The following is a 21,339-nucleotide window of genomic DNA, read 5'->3' on the forward strand; positions in this document are numbered from 1 at the left end:
CTTCCAACTCCGAGATCTTGAAGGGAACTATAACGTGTATGTGAGTAAGATTTTGTGTAATAGAAGGTAATCCTTTCCATCTCGATCTACAAAAATGTAATCGTTTGGTTTGAACATTTGTTTGTTTATTTTAGACATGCCACGTGTTCCAAATTTTAGCATTATTACATGTTAATTTATTTTTATAAATACTCGTGATCGGCTGCGTTTTCTTTCTTTCTAAATCATCCATCGTGTATATTGCACAAAGTTCATTGTTTTACATTCTCATAAAAAAGAAGAAAAAAAATCAAAAAATTTGCATATTTGAATTTCAAGTAAAATCCATCAAAATTGCCAAATCAAATATTTTTCATGAAAATGGTACCGAAAGGGCGTTAGAGTAATCTAGCGTAACCAAATCCCCGAATTCAAAATCTCCGGTTCGCGGAAATAAGATAGTTTTCTCCCGCTATTTTATTTAGGTTTTTAATCAACCTACCGAAAATGATTAGTGGCGACTCCAAATTCAAAACACGTTGCACGTTAATTATTTGAACCTTAAGTTGCGATTTGGTATGGATTTGGGAGAGTCCGAGTTAGGTTAGTTAATTAATTAACCCGATAATCCATTAGCCTGGAATTTAACTTGTTTATTTTTTTAGATCGCGACAATTTAGAACTAATATTAGTTCTAATTTTTATGTAGAAATGCCTGACAAAGAATAACCAAAATTTAGGTTTCAACAACAATGAACTATTTCATAAAGAGAAGTCTAGAAAATCGATTACCAGAATTTTTTATCAACGAAAAAATCTTGTGGCCATGGCGGCCATTGCGGCCATAGCGGCCATGTGGCCATTGTGGCCATTGTGGCCATAACGGCCATGTGGCTATTGTGGCCTTGAACTTCGGTTTAATTAATATGGGATGTAGTTTTTTTTCTACCTTTATTTGAAATTTATGCTTGGCTTTTATACTTTCTTGAAGGACATTCGAAAGAAAAAATTAGGCTCAACATTATTATTTTTTCGTAGTGAATGGGTGAAAACTTATTTGATGATTTTTTTTCTACTATATGTGTGTTACACAATAGAGAAATCACGTCTAATTTTTTGTGTATGTATTAGGCATGGCCAAATTGGAATAGGGGCCCGAAATCGGCCCGTTGACGGGGCCCACGGTTCCATAATTGTTGAAACCGGCCCGAAACCGCGGGTTCTGGGGCTGTTCCGACCCGTTTATAAAAAAAAAAAAAGGCCCCGGTGGGTCGGTGTTGGGCTCTTTGCCCCACTTAGCCCACCACACCCTCCTCCCCCCCGCAAAATGCAACGGCCAATTTGGCTAATGTGAGAAAAATGAAAGGGAGAGGCTTTTTTTTAAAAAAAATTGATTTGTTTTTAATTCTTCTCTATAAATACCTATCCTCTCCCTTTCATTTTTCTCACAAATTCTCTCAACAATTCTCTCAAATTCTCCAAATCCGCTCAATTCTCTCAATCCCGCATCAATTCTCTCTCAATCGGATTTCCGATCAATTCTCAAAAAAATGGTAAGTGGAAGCGAGAAATTCGAAAAGGGCAAAATGACTAGGGGAGATTCTGAGTATCCTATTCCGGAATATAATCCTCGTGAGTATGCATATTGGGAAGATGACAACGATAATATCAACGTTGTTTCGATTCCGAACGTCGAGCACATCCCAACACAAGAAAATCTTCATCCTCCTACCGGTGTCGAAGAAACGTCGACGGAAAATAAGCCGGAACCGAAGAGCCGAGAGAGTACATCCCACTTGTGGCCGCACTTCGACAAGGTACGCGATGAAGGCGAAGGTAAGTATAATATAAATTGTAAATATTGTTCGCAAACATACAAATTTACGAAAGGAGACGGCTACGGAACATTCCGTCGGCATCCGACAAAAAAACATCTAACGCAAGCGGGGATCGACACTACGCAACAACAAATTTCCGGGTACGCCAATTCTAATCCTCATCCTTTATTCCGTTACACTAATGCACTTTATAAATAAACATTAGCTGAATATATTGCATTTGACCATGCTCCGTTTACTACTAGTGAAAATTTTAATTTGAAATATTTGATAAATACTGCGTTGGTTCCGCAAGCACCAACTATTCCAAAAAGTACTCTTAAACGCGAACTTTTTTATCTTTATAAAAAACAAAAAAAACTTTAGCAAAATATTTTGCGGAATTCAATGGACATGTGCATTTAGGTGGCGATATTTGGAGTGATCCTTGGGAAATTTATTCTTATATGAGTGTCACGTGTCATTGGATAAATGACAACTGGACCATTCAAAAAAGACTTATTGCATTTCGAGTATTTGATGAAAAACATTCGGCTCAGAATATTTATAGAATAATTAGGCAAGTTTTAGAAGAATATAATTCGATAAATAAAGTATTTTCAATTGGTCTTGATAATATGCCGCAAATACCGCTTCCATTCCCGAATTAGAAAATATTTGCAAACTCTCTTTTGGAGGATAATTTTTTCACATTAGATGTGCTTGCTATGTTTTAAATTTATGTGTACAAGATGGTTTGCGAACTCTTGACACTTTTCTCGCCCCAATAAAGAGTGCAATTAAATTTTTATGGAGTCGTGCTCATTTTATGAAAGCATGGGGAAAATTTTGTAAATAACATGGGAAAAGGACAAAAAGGTTTCCAAAAGATATTCCGACTCGTTGGAATTCTACATACGAGTTGTTTCGTCAAACTTTTGATTGTAAAGATTTATTATGTATGTTTATTTCACAAAATATTCCCGAAATTACTTTACTTCCGCAACATTGGGACGTTTGCAAAATTTTTTTAGATTTTTTGAAAATTTTTAAAGATGCTACTAATACTTTATCTGATATTTATTATCTTACCATGCATTTATTTTTAATAGAGTGTGTTAACATTGGTAGTGTTTTTAGTGAATATGAAAAAGATACTGAATTAGATCGGACTATTTTAGTAATGCGAGAAAAATGGTTGCATTATTATTTTCAAATTCCTCTTGTCTATTTAGTTGGTATTATTTTTTATCCACGTGTTAAATTAGACGGTTTACTAGATTATTTGAATGTGAATTATCATGATTGTTTTTCCCGAGGACTAGTCGTGCTTCACCATTGGTTTGAGCACAAGCTTGCCAACCGCGCAGACACCTCGGTTATAAAAAAAAAAAAATTATCATGATTGTTTACATTTGGAAGATTCAATGAATATTTCAAATATACAAAGAGATGTTAAAGAATATATAGTAGTATTATATGGAGAATTTTGTAGTAGATATGGTTTAAATGATTCGGGATCTTTACAATCCATCGTTTCACGTAGCGAAGCTGGTAGTTCACTTAGTAGAGGGTACAATATGCTCAAGAATAGGCAAAAAAATAAAAATAAAAAGGGGCAACATGTAGTATTTCTGAATTAGAAAAATATTTAACCACTCAATTTGAGTTTCGTGATGCGTAACATAGTACAAATTTCGAAATCCTAAAGTGGTGGAAGAATCATTCAATCGATTACCTAGTTCTCGCTCTCATCGCTCGCCGGATATTAACAACCCCTTCTTCAACGGTTGCGGTTGAACAAGCATTTAGCGCTGGAGGATTAGTTTTGAACTCTCATCGTTTAAGATTAAGCCCGGAGTCTGTGGAAGCTCAAGCTTGTGTCGATGATTGGACAAAGGCTAAATTTTGACACCAAGAGCTGGATCGAGAACACGAATTTTTTAATGAGGGTTGTAGAGATACCACCGCCACGGGTACCACAATGGGTAGCGATGATTGACGATGAGGTAAGTTGAGGTTATCAAAGGTAAAAAAAATACATGGGCTTTGATTCTTCCGTTCCCAAGAAGATATGTAGGTGTTTAATGATAATTCATTAAGTTCAAGTCCATTCATCCTCTATTTTTTTTCCCCACATTTTATTATAATGTACAATTTAATTATAATTTATAATTTATTGTGTTTATTTTATTATTTATTATTTTAAAAATTAAAATTAAAAAACAGAATCGGAATCGGCTCGGGAACCGGCCGCTGGAACCGGCCCGAACCCGCCGATTCTCGAACCGGAACCGACGGTTCCGAAGAACTGGCCATGTCTAGTATGTATATATAATTGCATTACACTTGATTATCTTGAATATTTCAACTTAGCCACTACCACTCTGCATCCTAGAGCGCCATATATTTACCCTTTTTCTTTGGATAGCCAATCAAGAAAAATCAATATAACGCTTGATTATCTTCATTTGAAACTACTATAATAGAAAATTCTATGAATATAAGGTAAATTAAAACGCTGGAATTCGTTCATGGGCGCCAAAAAATGATTAATCAAAGAAGTTTACCTACGCACAATCTTCTTGCAACCTCCAAGGTGCTTCAACATAAATCAATAAGTGAGGAATAAATATAAGTGAGATGGAATTTAAATAGCAAAAATCGAAAGGGCAAGTGAAAGGATGAAAAAAGATACCAAATAGGGAGGAACAATTTCCGAGTGTGCTGCGCTGATGTAACATTCTGATGATAATCCACTTTGACCAATCTCTCTCTCTCTCTCCAACTTGGCATAAAAACTCTTAAAAAATTCAAAAATTGAACAGTCAAAAAAATAGAAAACCATAAGGAACGGACCGATGAGCTTCTTTCACTAGATTATAGAGCTTGCTAAGAACGTAGAAAAGTAGAAGGAAAAATAAAGTAAATAGAGTGAAGCTAACGCTAAAGAAGAAGATGGCTATTACCGAGTAAGACCCACCTCTCTTCGTCGTTGAGGATGAACCACACAAGCGGAATCTCTTGGTTATACTATTTTCCACTACCGTTTCGGCCTCCCAAAATGCCCCCGCTTCTTCCTTGCGATGCTCTCTCTCTCTCTCTCTCTCTGCGAAATTGCCATAAGAATTTGGAACTCGTCAATAGTTGTCCTTGGTCTTGTACGATGATCCGTGCTTTGATATTGTGCGGAGAGACATTCTTTAAAAAAAAAAAAGAAGGGTTAATATCACGGAAAATCCCAAATTGGTACACTTGTGATAAATTTATCCCAAATTATTTTTTTAATCGCTAAAAATCCCAAACTGGTATACCCGTGATAAATTTACCTCAAACCGGTACATCCGTGACAAATTTATCCTTCATTAATTTTTGTTATATCTAACCATTAAAGTGCTAAGTTATATGACATGTGACAGTTGACGGGTGTACCAGCTTGGAATTTGTACCATCTATTTGTTATAGGTGTATCAGTTTAAAATTTTTTGTGGTATTAACCTAAATTAATCGAGGGTAAATTTGTCACAGATATACCAATTTGAAATTTTTTATGGTAGAAAAAATTAGTTCAGGAGTAATTTGTCACAATTAGTTTAGGATTTTTTATGGTCAAAAAAATAATTTATGGTAAATTTGTCACAACCGTACTAGTTTGAGATTTTTTGTGATAAAAAAAATAGTTTGGGGTAAATTTGTCACATGTGTACCAGTTTGAGATTTTTCATGATATTAATCCAAAAAAGAAAGAAAACAAATTCTCTCATGTGAGGACAAAATAAAATTACTGTCAAACCCCATATGGATTTCTTCACTCTTCGTTTTTGTATTGTGTAACATAATGGCTAGAGAAGAAAATATTTGGTACTAAGAAGTATTGCTAATGTAGTATCTAGGCTCACTCATATTGGGAAGAAAATTGTCATTAAATGAAAGAGGAAGGAACATTTTCAATGACCTCTGGCATTGCAACATTTGGTGAATCCGAAAGCACAGATTTTCCAATTCTAGAGTGGTGGAAGAGGCATTCAACTCAATTCCCAACACTCGCTCTCATCGCAAGAAAGATTTTAGCAACCTCTTGTTCAACGGTTGTAGTTGAACAAGTATTTAGTGCTGGAGGATTAATTTTGGACGACCGATGTTTAATATTACATCCGAATTTGGTGGATGCTCAAGTTTGTCACGATGATTGGACAAAGGATCAATTTCGACAACAAGAGATGGATTGCAACGTAGAAGTCGAATTCTTCAATGATGATGATGGAAATACCACCGTCACAACTACTGGAACAAGAACGACGATTGACGATAAGGTAAGTTGGGATTATTAAAGGTAAAAGAACTATATAGGTTTTGATTCTTCTATCCCCAAGAAAATATGTAAGCGCTTAATGATAATTCATTAAGTTCAAGTCTTTCCCCCCCCTTTTTTTTCCTCCCAAATTTGATTACGATTGTACAATTTGATGATAATTTATATTTGATAATTTATTATTTATTATTTGATAATTTATTATTTAAAAATTAAATATAAAAATCGAAACCGACCTTTGAACCGCCCTGGAACCGCCGGTTCCAAATCGGAATCGGGACCGCTCCTTAATGGGTCGGTTCCCATTCAGGGGTGGCCACAAACCGGAACCGCCAATTCATGAACCAAAACCGACCGGTTCCGAACCGTGGCCACCTCTAGGTGATAATGCCCTGGCTCAAATTTTCTTTTATACTTAGTGTGCCCTAGAGAACACGAACCGGTCGGAACCAAGTTGATTGCGGAGAAATAACAAAAAGAATAATGATAATGAAAGCGGTCAATAGACACTTCCATTATGACCGGAGAGAGAGAGAACAATGACAATTCCGTGCGTAAGATCGGCCAATGTGACATCTTTTCACCTCGTTTACAAGCTCCCAGTCACATGTGCACCGTAGTGCATAAAATTAATTCCCTTATATTTTGTATTTTCATTCTATTTTTCTTTTCTTTCTTCATTCTTTTTTCTTCCTCGGTCGCGGGCCCTCCATCAAGATCGGCCGACGGCGGCCACATCGCGAAAAGTGTTTTCGGTCGATTAAGTTATTTTTGAGGAACCAAACGGGCGAAAGTCCGAAAAATTAATTTGTGAAAAATACTTTTACTCAAACAAGCATAAAGTCGAAAAATTAAAATGTTAACACGTGCGAAAAGCACGTGTGACATAGCCGATTGCGATGAAATTCTTTAATGGAAAGGGTTTTGGGGGGGTTTTAAGCTCCCTCGCGGCTTGACAGGCACCAGCACAAACACTAGTGAGTGCCATTTGGGCCCGTGGGCCCGGAACCGGCCCGTTGACCGGCCCGGAACCGGCCCGTTGACCGGGCCCACGGTTCCGGAAACGCGGGAACCGGCCCGGAACCGGCGGTTCCGGGCCGGTTCCGAACCGCAAAAAAAAAAAAAAAAAAGATGGTGGGCCCGGGCGAGAGCCGTTGGGCTCTCGCCCGGCCCCCCCTCTCCCCCCGCGCCCGCTTTGGGCCGTTGCCAACGTGCAACGGCCAAATTGGCCGTTGCTTTTCATTTTTTTTTTTAAAAAAAAAAAAAAAAAATGATTCTTGCCTATAAATACATATGCTTCCCCTTTCATTTTTGTCATAAATTCTCTGAACAATCTCTCGAATTCTCTCCGAAATCCTCTCAAATCGCTCAAATTCTCCCAATTCTCTCAATCCCGATCAATTCTCTCAAAAAATGGCAAGTGGAAGCGTAAATGCCGACAAGGGCAAGATGGCTATGGGAGATTCCGACTATCCCTTTCATGAATACGATCCTCGTGAGTATGCAAGTTGGGAAGACGACGACGATAATATCAACTATGTCCCGATTCCGAACGTCGAGCACATCCCAACACAAGAAAGTCTTCATCCTCCCACTGGTGTCGAAGAAACGTCAACGGCAAATGAGCCGGAACGGAAGGGCCGAGATAATACATCGGACTTGTGGCTACACTTCGACAAGGTACGTGATGAAGTCGAAGGTAAGTATAATGTAAAATGTAAATATTGTTCGCAAACTTATAAATTCACGAAAGGAGACGGTTACGGAACATTCCGTCGGCATTTGACGAAAAAACATCCAACGCAAGCGGGGATCGACAATACGCAACAACAAATTTCCGGGTACGCCACTTCTAAGCCTCATCCTTTATTTCGTTTCACCGAAGCACTTTATAAACAAACATTAGGTGAATATGTTGCCCTTGATCATGCTCCGTTTAATACTGGTGAAAATTTTAATATGAAATATTTGATAAATACTTTGCGTTGGTTCCGCATAGCGCCAACTATTCCAAAAAATACTCTTAAACGCGAAGTTTTTCATCTTTATAAAAAAGGAAAAAAATCTTTAGCAAAATTTTTTGCGGAATTCAATGGACGTGTGCATATAGGTAGCGATATTTGGAGTGATCCTTGGCAAATTCATTGTTATATGGGTGTCACGTGTCATTGGATAGATGACAATTGGATGATTCAAAAAAGACTTATTGCATTCCGAGTTTTTGATGAAAGCCATTCGGCTCATAATATTTATAGAATAATTAGGCAAGTTTTAGAAGAATATAATTTAATAAATAAAGTATTTTCAATTGGTTTTGATAATGCCGCCGCAAATACCGCTTCTATTCCCGAATTAGAAAATATTTGCAAACCCACTTTTGGCGGACAATTTTTTCACATTAGATGTGCTTGTCATGTTTTAAATTTATGTGTACAAAATGGTTTACGAACTCTTGACACTTCTCTTGCCCCAATAAAAAGTGCAATTAAATTTTTATGGAGTCGTCCCCAATGTATGAAATCATGGGGAAAATTTTGTAAACAAAATGGGAGAAGGCCAAGAAGATTTCCAAAAGATATTCCGACTCGTTGGAATTCTACGTACGAGTTGCTTTCGCAAACTTTTGAATATAAAGATTTATTATGTATGTTTATTTCACAAAATATTCCCGAAATTACTTTACTTCCTCAACATTGGGACGTTTGTAAGAAAATTTTAGATATTTTGAAAATTTTTAATGATGCTACTAAGACTTTATCTGGTATTTATTATCCTACAACGCATTTATTTTTAATAGAGTGTGTTAATATTAGTAGTGTTTTTAGTGAATATGAAAAAGATACCGAATTAGGTCAAACTATTTTAGTAATGCGAGAAAAATGGTTGCATTATTATTTGCAAATTCCTCTTGTCTATTTAGTTGGTATTGTTTTTGATCCACGTATTAAATTAGACGGTTTACAAGATTATTTGAATGTGTATTATCATGATTGTTTACATTTGGATGATTCAATAGATATTTTAAATATATTAGGACATGTTAAAGAATCTATAGTAGCATTATATGAAGAATTTTGTAGTAGATATGGTTTAAGTGATTCGGATCTTTACAATCTACCTCCTCACGTAGCGAAGGTGGTAGTTCACTTAGTAGAGGGTATAATATGCTTAAGAGTAGGCAAAAAAAAAAAAAAAGGGGCAACGGGTAATATTTCGAATTAGAAAAATATTTAACCACTCAATTTGAGTTTCGTGATGATGCAGAACATAGTACATGATTTCGAAATCCCGAAGTGGTGGAAGAGTCACCAAATCGAGTATCCAGTTCTCGCCCTCATCGCTCGTCAAATATTAGCAACCCCTTCTTCAACGGTTGCGGTTGAACAAGCATTTAGTTACGGAAGATTAATTTTGGACTCTCGCCGTTCAAGATTAAGCCCGGACTCGTGGAAGCTCAAGCTTGTGTCGGCGATTGGACGAGGGCGAAATATCGACACCAAGAGTTAGATCGTGAACACGAATTTTTTAGCGATGATGTTGGAGATACCACCGCCACGGGTACCACAACGGGTAGCGACGATTGACGATGACGTAAGTTGGGGTTCTCAAAGGTAAAAAGAACTACATAGGGCTTTGATTCTTCTATCCCCAAGAAGATATGTAGGTCGCTTAATGATAATTCATTAAGTTCAAGCCCATTCCTTTTTTTTTTTTTCCCATATTTTATTACAATGTACAATTTAATTGTATTTTATAATTTATAATTTATTATATTTATTTTATTATTTATTATTTTAAAAATTATTATTAAAAATGAATCGGAATGAACCGGCGGTTCCGAACCGGAACCGCCGGTTCCGAAGCCGAACCGGAACCGCCATTTTTCACGGCCGGTTCCGGTTCCACCTTTTCGTGGAACCGGAACCGGCGGTTCCACCGAACCGGCCGCGTCTAACAAACACATCGCGACTGGGCGAGGACAGCGAGAACCGAGGAACAGGGAGGTTCCACCTTCTTCCCATGGCGTTCTTGTTTCAGAAATTTCAAGAGGTACTCTCTCTCTTTCTCTCTCTAATCGACGTTTGAGTAGATTCTTCAAACGATTCCCACATGAATTCTCGGGTCTTTTCAAGAATTTGTTCAAGGCATTAGCTGAAGCCGCTGAAAAATCTTTACCCGTAATTCGTGTTTGGGTTGCAGCATTTTACGCGAACGTTTCGGCAAAGTAATGCCCACGAGTTCATTCGTGTCGCATTTCGTTGACTGGCGCTTTCCTGTGGATTCTTCTTGTGCCATTTTGAATCTGCGATAACTCTTGGCGTGCGCAATCGTTGTGCCATTGCAGGCCGTGAAAACTCTCGCAAAGAATCCCATGTTCGCAAAGAATCCCATGTTTGCGAGAGATCCGAGGCAGCTTCAATTCGAAACAGATATAAATCGCCTGTTCCTATACACCAGGTGACTCCTGTGATTCTGTGAAATTAGGCTTTTTTTTTTCCATTTGTTTTCTGGAAGTTGCGGCCTATGGTGGGCATTGCATCAAGCTTGGCAGTGTTGTTTGTATGTTCATAATTTTGTTGTCTTTAGTGCAATGTTCGAGGCGTGCTTCTAAATTCCCTCAGAAACTGTTCGTTGCGGGGTCGGTTGCCGTTGAACTTGGATCACAAACATGAGATCTCGACTGTTTGTTGAAGACATTTTAAATGCTTTGTATGTGAAGACACTTTGTATTGGGATTACAATGACACAATACAGAAACAGGTTTCTTGTTTGACTGCTGGTGCCTTTTATCATTGCACTTACATGCAATTCCATCATTCCCAGGAGATTTCTGCTGTTGCTGATGAGTCCCTCCTCTTTGTAAAACAAGAATGTTTCAAAAGGAGAATTTTTATTGCGTTTGAGGGGAATTTCACTTTTGTTGAATTTAGTGAAATTTCTAGGCTATATACGAATTACTGGTCCTTTATGGTTCTTAGAGTTAAACGTTTGGATGATGTTGCTCTTCAATTCTAATCATTTCTTGCTGCCATTTGGTTGTCCTCTATGTTTGCCCTATGATTTCTTTTGCTTTCTGCATGATCTTTTAGTGCTGTGAAATAAGTTGGTAATCTTCCTCAATATCGATAATTGCCTACATCCAGATGCTTGTGACTCACAGACAAAAAAATTCTCTTTCAGCTACAACTGTTTAGGTGGGGATGCTGAAGAGTCAGATGCAGAGGAGATTATTCAGATGGCCAGTAATGCTTCTGTTGCTGAGCAACAAAAGCAAGTCCAAGAAAATGTCCATTCTCAACTTAAATCTTTTTGCAAGTTCATGGATGAGATTCTTCTTCCCGATGTTATCAAGACAAATACTGCTCCAGCAGTTGATTCTCCAGTAGCAAGTAAAGTTCATCATCGCAGTGGCCTTAGTTTTGCTGTAGGCGGAAGTGGATCAACCGAGAGAAGATCTGGTGAGTTCTTTAGCACATATCTCATCCTTTTCCGTGAAAGCAAGCATCGTGTTTCTATTCGTTACGGTGGATGGCTGTTCCCATTCATTAAGGTGGATGGCTATTTAGATTCATTAAGATGGATGGCTGTTTCATTCGTTAAGATGGATGGCTTTGTTCATTTGGGTGTAAATTCAATGCTAAGTGAATCAAGAAATGTAAAAGCTTCTCATAAGGACTATCACATGTCTAGTTATGTATAGCGCTCTGTCTCCTTCTCTATGTTCCATTTACCTTGCACATGCACAATGTTAAGGTGCAACACAATGTATTTCTGAATCAAGTAATGTTAAAGCGTCTTAAAAGCATTATCCAATTGTCCAGCTAGTATGGCGCTGTCTCTGTTTCTCAAAAAGCCATATGGTACTTTTTTATCTTCCAAAATGCTCAATGTATGTCACTTGTGCCATACCATAGCCACAAGGTTGCAGAGAACAAGTGGAACACATATATATCTATGCATTCAAAGGTGGTTTTATGCTTCCTCTAGTGAAATTTTGCTGTGCAATCTGCCATGGAGCCAAATCCTTCAAAGTCTGGCTATTGCAGTTGGCACCAGCTGCTATCCTCTTCCAGGCCTGTTCCACGATCATTTTTTGTAGAGAATTATTATTCTCCTACTTGAGAGAATGATCTGTATGAGTTGGCAACAGTAGCTTATCCTTGCTCCTCAACTTCATTCATTTCAAACTGAATTTAGGGGCAACAGCCATACCACAGTTGACTATGTAATGTTTTGCTTGGAGGATGAACTCAGTGTTTATAAATGTAGGATTGAGTTTATTTAGATATTCGAGAATGAATGAGCATAAAATGATTTATGTCATTAATATACACATGAACTATTCATTATTGTGTTGAGGCATGACTTTTGAGTTTATCTTCCACCTACTTTTTTTTGCATTAGAAAGGATATATCTGGCATTGGCATCTCCTCTAAGTTTTGTCATTTTTGTTCCTCTTTATGGAAACAGGGTGAATTATTCTGTATCTCAGTACTTATATTATTCTTTTCAGCACAGCCATAACTGAGACAAGGCCATTGAAATGCATTGAAGTCTCTCAAAGGTTAAAGGATCTTATGGGCTACACCCTTGCTGTTAAACCATCTAAAATTCCACATAAGGATGCCGGTCAAGGTTTATTTATAGATGGCGAGGCTCAAGTTGGTACCGTGGTAGCCTTGTACCCTGGGGTCATATATTCCCCTTCATATTACCGGTATATTCCTGGATATCCCCGGGTTGACGCACAGAACCCGTATTTAATCACTAGGTATGATGCAACCGTGATAAATGCTCAGCCTTGGGGTGCTGGTGGCAATGCCCGAGAAGTGTGGGATGGCTCTAGTGCAATGGATATCAACTGTACTATGCAAAACAATGAACGTGCATCTGACCGGGTTTGGAAGGTCCTTAGTAAGCCTTTGGAAGGAAGACAGGCGGGAAATAATGTTGATGTGTTGGAGCGTAGAAATCCACTAGCTTTGGCTCATTTTGCTAATCACCCTGCGAAGGGCATAGATCCAAATGTCATGATTTGTCCTTACGACTTTCCTCTGACGGAGAAGAACATGAGGGCTTATATTCCAAATATATTGTTCGGAAGGGGAGAAGAAGCTAATATGAGAAGATTTGGCAGCTTTTGGTTCAAGTGGGGGGGTGTAGGAAATAGCGGGTTACAGGTCCCTGTTTTGAAGACAATAGTTCTGGTGGCTACTCGGGCACTATGTGATGAAGAAGTGCTCTTGAACTACCGTCTTAGTAACTTGAAGCGACGACCGGCATGGTATGTCCCAGTTGATGAAGAGGAAGAACGAAGAAGGTGGAGCTAGGCTGGTGAGTGTTGGGACATGGATACTGCCTGGTCTATGTACTAGAGAACTTTCTCACTCCTTAGGATCGTAATGCGAGTTCATGCTACTTTTTCATCGAATGTTTCAGGGATCATTCACCTGAGCCTCAGACCTGCAGTGGTCAACTTTTCTTTAGTTGCTGGATTCTAGCTTCTCATGAAGCGAAAGGTACCAGTTCCACAAGTTCTTGTCATGTTTTAGGATAGGCAGCAAACTGTTGCTGAAATTCATATTACTTTTGTTGTGCCTTAGAAAGATTAGAAAATTAAAAGCACATTGCCGTATGAATAATTTATCTTCACCACTGTTTTTGATGATACCGTTGAAATTCTAACTGCAAGCGACTTTGAAATGCCATTCCTCTGATCCTTCCCATGGGCCAAGATGTGACTGTAAGAATTAAGGATTTGTTGCTTGCGAAGTCTTGTTTCTGGATGCCCCTAGATCTTTAGAGATGACTTGTAATCTCTTGTGATCTGTGGAGGTACACTGAGCATAGCCAGTACACGACTGTGCAAGAAGGTGGGTTTATTTATCGATCGTGATAGGTGATATTTCTGCAAGAATGGTTAGTCACAGCTGACATTGGCATTTTGGTTGACAGAGATGATGAAGGGGACTTTCCCTTCTTTTTTGGGTTGGTAGATCAAAGGATTTTCCTTAGCACAGGGTTAAAGCTTTAAGACTCAACTTGTTCATTATCATGATTCCTTAGAACGGGGTTAAAGCTCTAAGCCTCAACTTGTTCATTATCATGAATAGTAACTCGATCAGCAGCTTTTCTCTGTGCATGATCATGAAACTCCACAAACAATAATTTTCCAATGTGCTTTGGATGAGAGGATTATCACACTCCATGTACTCCAACTACCCTCAGCGTAATCATTCTGTCCATACGGACCTAAGACGTTGGAAATCATAACCTTGTTTCCTTTGAAAACGCGCACGAATCCCTGCATACTCATCTTTAGCTTTGACAAGCAGCCGTTGTTCACCGAAAATTTTAGGTTAGGATTTGATACGACTTGTGGATGCCGTCGACCTATTGAGAGGAAAACACGATTGTTCCAATCCCTTTGAAGAGTCTTAATCTTTGCAATCTATTGTTGCTGGAGCATATTATTCCCTTTGGCATTGTTAAGAATACCGTAATCTCTTCGGCGAGAGCAAATTATCATGGATTAGGGCTTCTCTCTCTCTCTCTCTACATAGGAGTTTAACAACCTTAACGAGATGGGAAACTTCCCGCTCTTATGTTGTTGTTTATTTTCTTAATTTTTTTATTTTTTGATCTTTTGGGACGTTCTGACAGTTCACATGCCCTTGGAACTTTGAGGCACTTAGTTTTTGCAAAGTACAAGAGAAAAGAGTCAATTAAAATGATCAGGTAATAACCTGGACCAATTCAATGCTGTCCTTCAATTGAGGGTGTCAATGAACCCAAAAGACGAAGACTAAAGATAAAACAGTGAAGACCGGTCTTGTCATTGCTCGTCGCCCTGCTTCTATTTGTCTAGTCAGTTCTTTTTTATTATTATTATTGCACTTCGATAATTAGATATAACATAAATACCCTTGTCAAATTTCCTCTTTTCAATCCAGGGTACAAACCGGCCACAGTGAAACATCCCACGAACCAGTTGAACCCCAAGTCCTTGATCTGTGCAGGAAGCCCTGACCGAGTATAGTTTGCAAGCGACAAGATTTGCATGAACGACCTCCAATTTCCGAATCGAAACTTCCCGATGCCTCAACCAATTGTCCGAGCTCAGGAGTATATTTATTTTTCTTCTTTTCACCAGCTTAATTAGAACGGCAAGAAGTATGCTTATTCAGCATTCTAACTTAAATCAATCGGGCATCACCAATGTCCTAGTTGTAACATCATATATCGTCTCATAAATGATGTCTCCCTTTTTTGTTTTGCCTTAACAATCGCAACTACGAATTTGTTGTTCCTTGAATCACCGGTCGGTGTCAGATTTTCCTACTCCAACGACACCATAGAACACGGCAACAACAGTACAGGTTTGTTACAATTAAATCAATTAGTAGAGTTTTAAAGATAACCTCCTTTGCAGATATGAAATTCTATGTGATTATTAACAGCAAGAGATGCCCACATATTTCTATTGAATTAGTTCAAAAGGTTTCCACAGTACAACTCAAGCGAGTTCTATATAGCAGGAAAAAGCTATGCAGGTTAGTAATTATCGACCCTAATCTTACAATTGATTTTACAAGTTTTTCAAATATCGATTTTTTTATTTTTTGAGAGAAAATCTATTTAATCAATTAATGCATGTGGTAAATGGATTTTTTCCTCCTTTCCGGGGCACTATGTACCACAACTTGCGGAGACAATTTACGATGAGAACCAAAAATCAACTAATGACACTTACATAAACCTTAAAGGCCTCATCGTGCGTACTCTAATGCTCGACTAAACACGATCTTATTCGATGGTTTTCCCTATTATATCCACCGATAAGAATGAAAAAAAAAATTACTTGCGAGACTTCTAAATATGCAGGTGGGAAATGCATACATGGATTTCGAGACGGATCCGACGGGAATGATCGATTATGCATGGGGACACGCCCTGATTTCAGACGATCTCTATCGTTCAATCAAGGCCAAATGCGACTTCAGCAACGGAAATACGACTAGAGATTCTCTTAATGTATTTAACGAGTACAACAAACTCTACAAGATGATCGACTTGTATAGTTTATACTCCCTAGCTTGTCCGCTCGACCGACCCTTTGCCGACTACCTCTTAAACACGCAAGCCAAAGCGGACGCATCGAACGTTCATTTGGTAGGTGCCTTTTCTTCCTTGATTATTTGTCCCTTCACTTTATTTTTCAAATTAACTTTTCTATTTTCCGAGATAATTAGCTTAAGCTAATGACGGAAATCTCTCTTAATCCCGCAGGAACTCTTACGTCAGCAGGCTACGATCCATCCCTGCTGAACCACACCACAACTTACTTTAACCTTCCCAACGTGCAGCACGCATTGCATGCAAATGTCACCCAAATCCCTCGACCATGGCTTGTTTGCAGGTGATTAAATTAATTTCTCGAGCCGTGTTTATTTCGCGAGAAATTGAAAATTTGGCAAGCATTTTTTTTTCCAACAATGACCGCCGGTATCACTTACAAAAATGAATGAACAAAAAATATTTTCACCGGTTCATAAAAATATTTAGACATAAATTGTTGTCGGTGATGAAAGTATTCTTTTATTGACAAATTATTCAAACGACACAAGTAATTATTTCTGAGAAAATATTTTCCAGATAGTTCATTGTACGCGAAACAAACGGGGGCGGGCTTGATTTTCGCGATTACTAGGCTATTATAAAGATATTGATTTGTGCTAATTTTGTGTCAAATATTAATTAAAAGCGTGGAGGTGAACAATTCTTGGAAAAGACTCGCCCCTTTCAGTCCTCCCACTACTGAAGAAACTCATCGGTGGGGGTATTCGTTTATGGGTCTTCAGGTATTGATTAATTTGATTGCTTTAATCTACATTCATTAATTAAATTGGTAATTCTTGGGTTTTATTTAATTAATTAATGAATCCTTTCGCGATACAGTGGAGACACGGACGGGAGAGCCCCGGTCACGTCGACTCGATACACGTTGAACAAGCCCGGCCTCAACGTCACGGAGAACTGGACACCCTGGTACAAGGGTAGAGAGGTAATTTCCTCGTTACTCTCTAATTATGACGATCTAATATTGGAATGTTTTTTTTCTCTATTTCGCGTTTCAATGTCGTGAGATTACTTACGTGTTCAAATTCGATTTAATTCTTACTTCTTAGCTAGTGATCATTAATTGCGTCATTGGTGCTTTCATCCAACTTTCAAATACTCGGGTTGCGCAGCTAAAACTTGAAAAACAATAAAGAGATGGTATATGTAATTTTGAGTGATGATATTTATGAATTTAGAACTCCAAATAGTTTAAAAAGGAGGTGCACACTCGAACTGATATTAAATTTGAATCGGTCGTTATGTTATGGCCAATGTCATTTGATGCTAATGCAAATATCATCGGGCATGGCCTTCTAATTAAAAAGAGTAATGCTCCATGTAATAAAGCTGGAATATGAATTTCACACGACTAATAAATATATAAATAAGCGGGTCCTATTCAACGCTCAATAAAAGTCTGTCACATCACTTAACAATACTTCGCAATACGTGCACTGTTGAACGGACTTATGGACATCGCATAAATTGAACGTTTTTGTATCTCTCTCAATATGACACAACCGAGCGCTCCCGTCTCTCCATCAATCTAATTAAATAAGCTGCCGCATTTCTATCTTTGAAAGGATTGGCTCAAGCACCCTAGCCTTAAATCCCCCATATCGACTGAACTGAGCATCTTGTATCTCTCTCTCTCTCTCTCTCTCTCTCTCTCTCTCTCACTGAATCGAACCCCTAAAGTCAAGACCTAATTCTCCATGGACGGCGTCGTTTTGTTTGGCAGTACTTGCAAAGTTAGTTGACGTTGGTCGTCGCATCATCCTCCGATCATCACATCGGATGCCGGTTTGCACATTTGAGATAACTTTCAAATGATGGCCAAATTTGTCTCTAGAATAAAAGACCGAGAGGACAGACTATGGCGGAAAATGCCGCACATGCAGTTGCCCCATTCATTCATAGAAGGATTAGATAAGAAAAAAACACGCGCGCACACGCACGTGTGCGGATCATCCTTAAACGAGCAGAAGCCATGCACTGGCATTGACTCCACCGAGCATCCTTTCCATTTTTCCAAGCTGCATTGATCGAAAGGGCCCGCCACCAATTCGTTTGACTTCCATTCTCGCAAAACAAGCAGCAAGAAGATCCTTTATTCATAGCAATAAAGATCTCGTCACGCGTGCATCTATAATCGAAATCATATCAATTTTCGGACTCGTACGCACGCGCCCGGTTGGTTCGCAACGTGATGAATAACTTTCGAAGCATGTCGAATCGAAACAAAATTTTACATATTCGGGTATAAATAGAGCGTGATAAGAACCATGTTATGCGCATCTCATTCAGTAGAACTCTTAGAAGAATGGCCCTCTCAGCCGTGGTTTTGTGCCTTTGTCTCTGTCTCTCGGCCTCTGCCGCCTTCTCTTCCTCATGGGAGCAGATCGACCCCAAGGTCGCGGCGCGGCAAGAGGCCGACCGCGTCACCGCCCTCCCCGACCAGCCCCCGGCGAGCTTCCGCCACTACTCTGGCTACATCTCGGTGGATGACCGCCTCGGGAAGGAGCTCTTCTACTGGTTCTTCGAGGCGACGAGCTGTCCCGCTGAGAAACCTCTCCTCTTGTGGCTCGGTGGAGGTACCGTTGCAAAGAATTTCATTACAGAACTAACTTTTTACGTGAATGTGCCACTTAAAACCAAAAATGACGGGGTGAAAATTATTTTCTTATGTGATTTGATGGAATTAGCGAGTGACTATATTAACTTACGTTCGCTAATCGACAACATTCTGCAGGCCCAGGATGCACTTCGGTCGGGTTCGGCGAAGCCCAAGAACTCGGCCCGTTTCTCGTGACAGATGGGCCCCATGGCCCGACGCTAAGATTCAACGATTATACTTGGAACGAAGGCACGTCAGATATTTCCTTTTTCTTCTTTCCCCAGCTTAATTTGAACAGCAAGAAGTGTATCTGTTCAGTTGTCCTAAATTACGAAATCACATATTTTGTCATATCGCATGATAATATCTCGCCTCTTTGTTCGTACTAATTGCAGCTGCCAATCTGTTGTTCCTCGACTCGCCGGTCGGCGTCGGATTTTCTTATTCCAATGCCACCGTAGAACACGACGACAACAATACAGGTTTGTAAAGATTAAAATTTATTAGTAGAATCTTAAAGGCGGTCTCATTTGCTGAAATCTATGTGATTATTAACAGCGAGAGATGCCCATATATTTCTGCTGAATTGGTTCGAAAGGTTTCCGCAGTACAGATCAAGCGAGTTTTACCTAGCGGGAGAAAGCTACTCAGGCTAGTAATTATCGACCCTAATTTTAACAATTAATTTTCATTTACTTTTCCTATTTAATCGATCAATGGATGTGGTAAATGGTTTTTCCCTCCTTGTTCAGGGCACTATGCACCCCAACTCGCCGAGGCAATTTTCGATGAGAACCAGAAATCGGCTAATGACACCCACATAAACCTTAAAGGCCTCATCGTTCGTACCCAAATTCTTAACTAAACTCGATCTTATTCTATGATTTTTCATATGAATCAAAAAAATTATGCATGAAATTTCTAAAACACGCAGGTGGGAAATCCGTATATGAATTTCGAGACGGATATAATAGGGATGATCGATTACGCGTGGGGACACGCTCCGATTTCGGACGATCTCCATTTTTCAATCCTGGAAAGGTGCGACTTTAGGAACGATAATGAGACTGAAGATTGTGGTAATTTACTCAACGAGTACCTCAAATTGTTCGGGATGATCAATATGAACGGTTTGTACTCCCCCACTTGTCCGCTCGATCGGCCATTCGCCGCTAACCATCTCTTAAATACGCGAGCCAAAGCGGACATGCCAAATTATCATTTGGTAGGTGCCTTTTCTTCCTTAATTTTTTTTTTCATCCCTTCACCTTATTTTTTGCAATTTAACTTTCCTAATTTTCCGCCATGATTAGCTTAACTTAATGACAAAATCTCTCTTGACCCGACAGGAACTCTTACGTACGATACCGGCGGGCTACGATCCATGCCTAATGAACCACGCCATGGCTTACTTTAACCTTCCCGGCGTGCAAAGAGCACTGCATGCAAACGTCGCCCGGATCCCTCGGCCATGGAGCCTTTGCAGGTGATTTTAAGTTATGATTCTCTTGATTTTCTTGAATACGAAGCTATTATGAAGATACTAATTCTTCCCTAATTTCGTCTCGAAATATTAATTAAGCTTGGAGGTGATCTATTCTTGGAAGGAACCGCCTCTTTCAGTCCTCCCAGTACTGAAGAAACTCATCGGCGGGGGCATTCGCTTGTGGGTCTTCAGGTATTGTCGATTACAATTAGTTAATTAAATTAGCATTCCTTAATTAAATTCCATTTAGATATTATGATGGCAATTTTGGTATTTTCTTTTTATATTGATCCTTTCGCGATTCAGTGGAGACACGGACGGGATAATCCCGGTGACGTCGACTCGGTACACCTTGAGGAAGCTCGGCCTCAACATGACGGAGAACTGGACACCTTGGTACAAGGGTAGAGAGGTAATTTCCCCATTAGTCTCTAATTATGATATTGGAATTTACGAAAGTATTATTTCAGCTTATGAGCAATTAGATTTTGTTTGGTCTTAGGTTGGAGGTTGGACAATTATGTACGAGGGGTTGACTTTCGTGACGGTGATGGGAGCAGGGCACCAAGTTCCCACTTTTGCCCCCATGCGTTCTCTTCAGATCATTCGCCACTTCTTGGCCAACTCGAAGCTCCCGTCCACGCCCTTTTGAATTCCTCCATCCGACGCTTCTAATTAAAGTAAAATAGCTATGTGACGGTCGAATCCTCGAAATAAATAAATATATGTAAAGGCGAGATTTTTCTCTATTTCGTGTTTTTACGTCGTGAGTTTACCCCGTTCGATTTAGTTCTTTTACTCCTCGCCCGGCGGCGATCGTTAATTTTACCGGCCGGTGCTTGGATCCGACTTTCAAATACTTCGACTCCCACTAGCAAAACGTGCAAAATGGTGGGTAGATGCCGTACGCAACTTTTAGTGATGACATGTATCGATTTGGAGCTTCAAATAGTCGAGAAAGGGAGTGCACACTCGAACCGATATGAGATTCGAATCGGGTGATTA

The 21,339-nt window shown here is 39.2% G+C and overlaps 2 protein-coding genes and 1 pseudogene across 2 annotated transcripts; all 3 read left to right on the plus strand.

Moving 5' to 3' along the window:
* The first annotated feature begins 7,030 nt into the window (after positions 1 to 7,030).
* LOC115738290 lies at positions 7,031 to 13,756 on the plus strand. The gene is made up of 5 exons (XM_048284480.1): positions 7,031 to 7,075; positions 10,063 to 10,158; positions 10,454 to 10,566; positions 11,290 to 11,567; positions 12,629 to 13,756. Exons 2-5 carry the CDS (start codon positions 10,129 to 10,131, stop codon positions 13,438 to 13,440), a joined length of 1,233 nt encoding a protein of 410 aa, XP_048140437.1. The 5' UTR covers positions 7,031 to 7,075; positions 10,063 to 10,128; the 3' UTR covers positions 13,441 to 13,756.
* A 1,084-nt stretch (positions 13,757 to 14,840) lies between these two features.
* LOC125316328 lies at positions 14,841 to 17,382 on the plus strand (annotated as a pseudogene).
* Positions 17,383 to 18,532: 1,150 nt separating this feature from the next.
* LOC115738163 (serine carboxypeptidase-like 34) lies at positions 18,533 to 21,032 on the plus strand. The gene is made up of 10 exons (XM_030670694.2): positions 18,533 to 18,825; positions 18,984 to 19,097; positions 19,244 to 19,330; positions 19,407 to 19,499; positions 19,601 to 19,689; positions 19,783 to 20,073; positions 20,198 to 20,334; positions 20,431 to 20,526; positions 20,641 to 20,746; positions 20,837 to 21,032. Exons 1-10 carry the CDS (start codon positions 18,555 to 18,557, stop codon positions 20,984 to 20,986), a joined length of 1,434 nt encoding a protein of 477 aa, XP_030526554.2. The 5' UTR covers positions 18,533 to 18,554; the 3' UTR covers positions 20,987 to 21,032.
* The last annotated feature ends 307 nt before the right edge of the window (positions 21,033 to 21,339 follow it).

Source organism: Rhodamnia argentea, chromosome 8, assembly GCF_020921035.1.
Source record: "Rhodamnia argentea isolate NSW1041297 chromosome 8, ASM2092103v1, whole genome shotgun sequence".
Taxonomy (NCBI): Eukaryota; Viridiplantae; Streptophyta; class Magnoliopsida; order Myrtales; family Myrtaceae; genus Rhodamnia; species Rhodamnia argentea.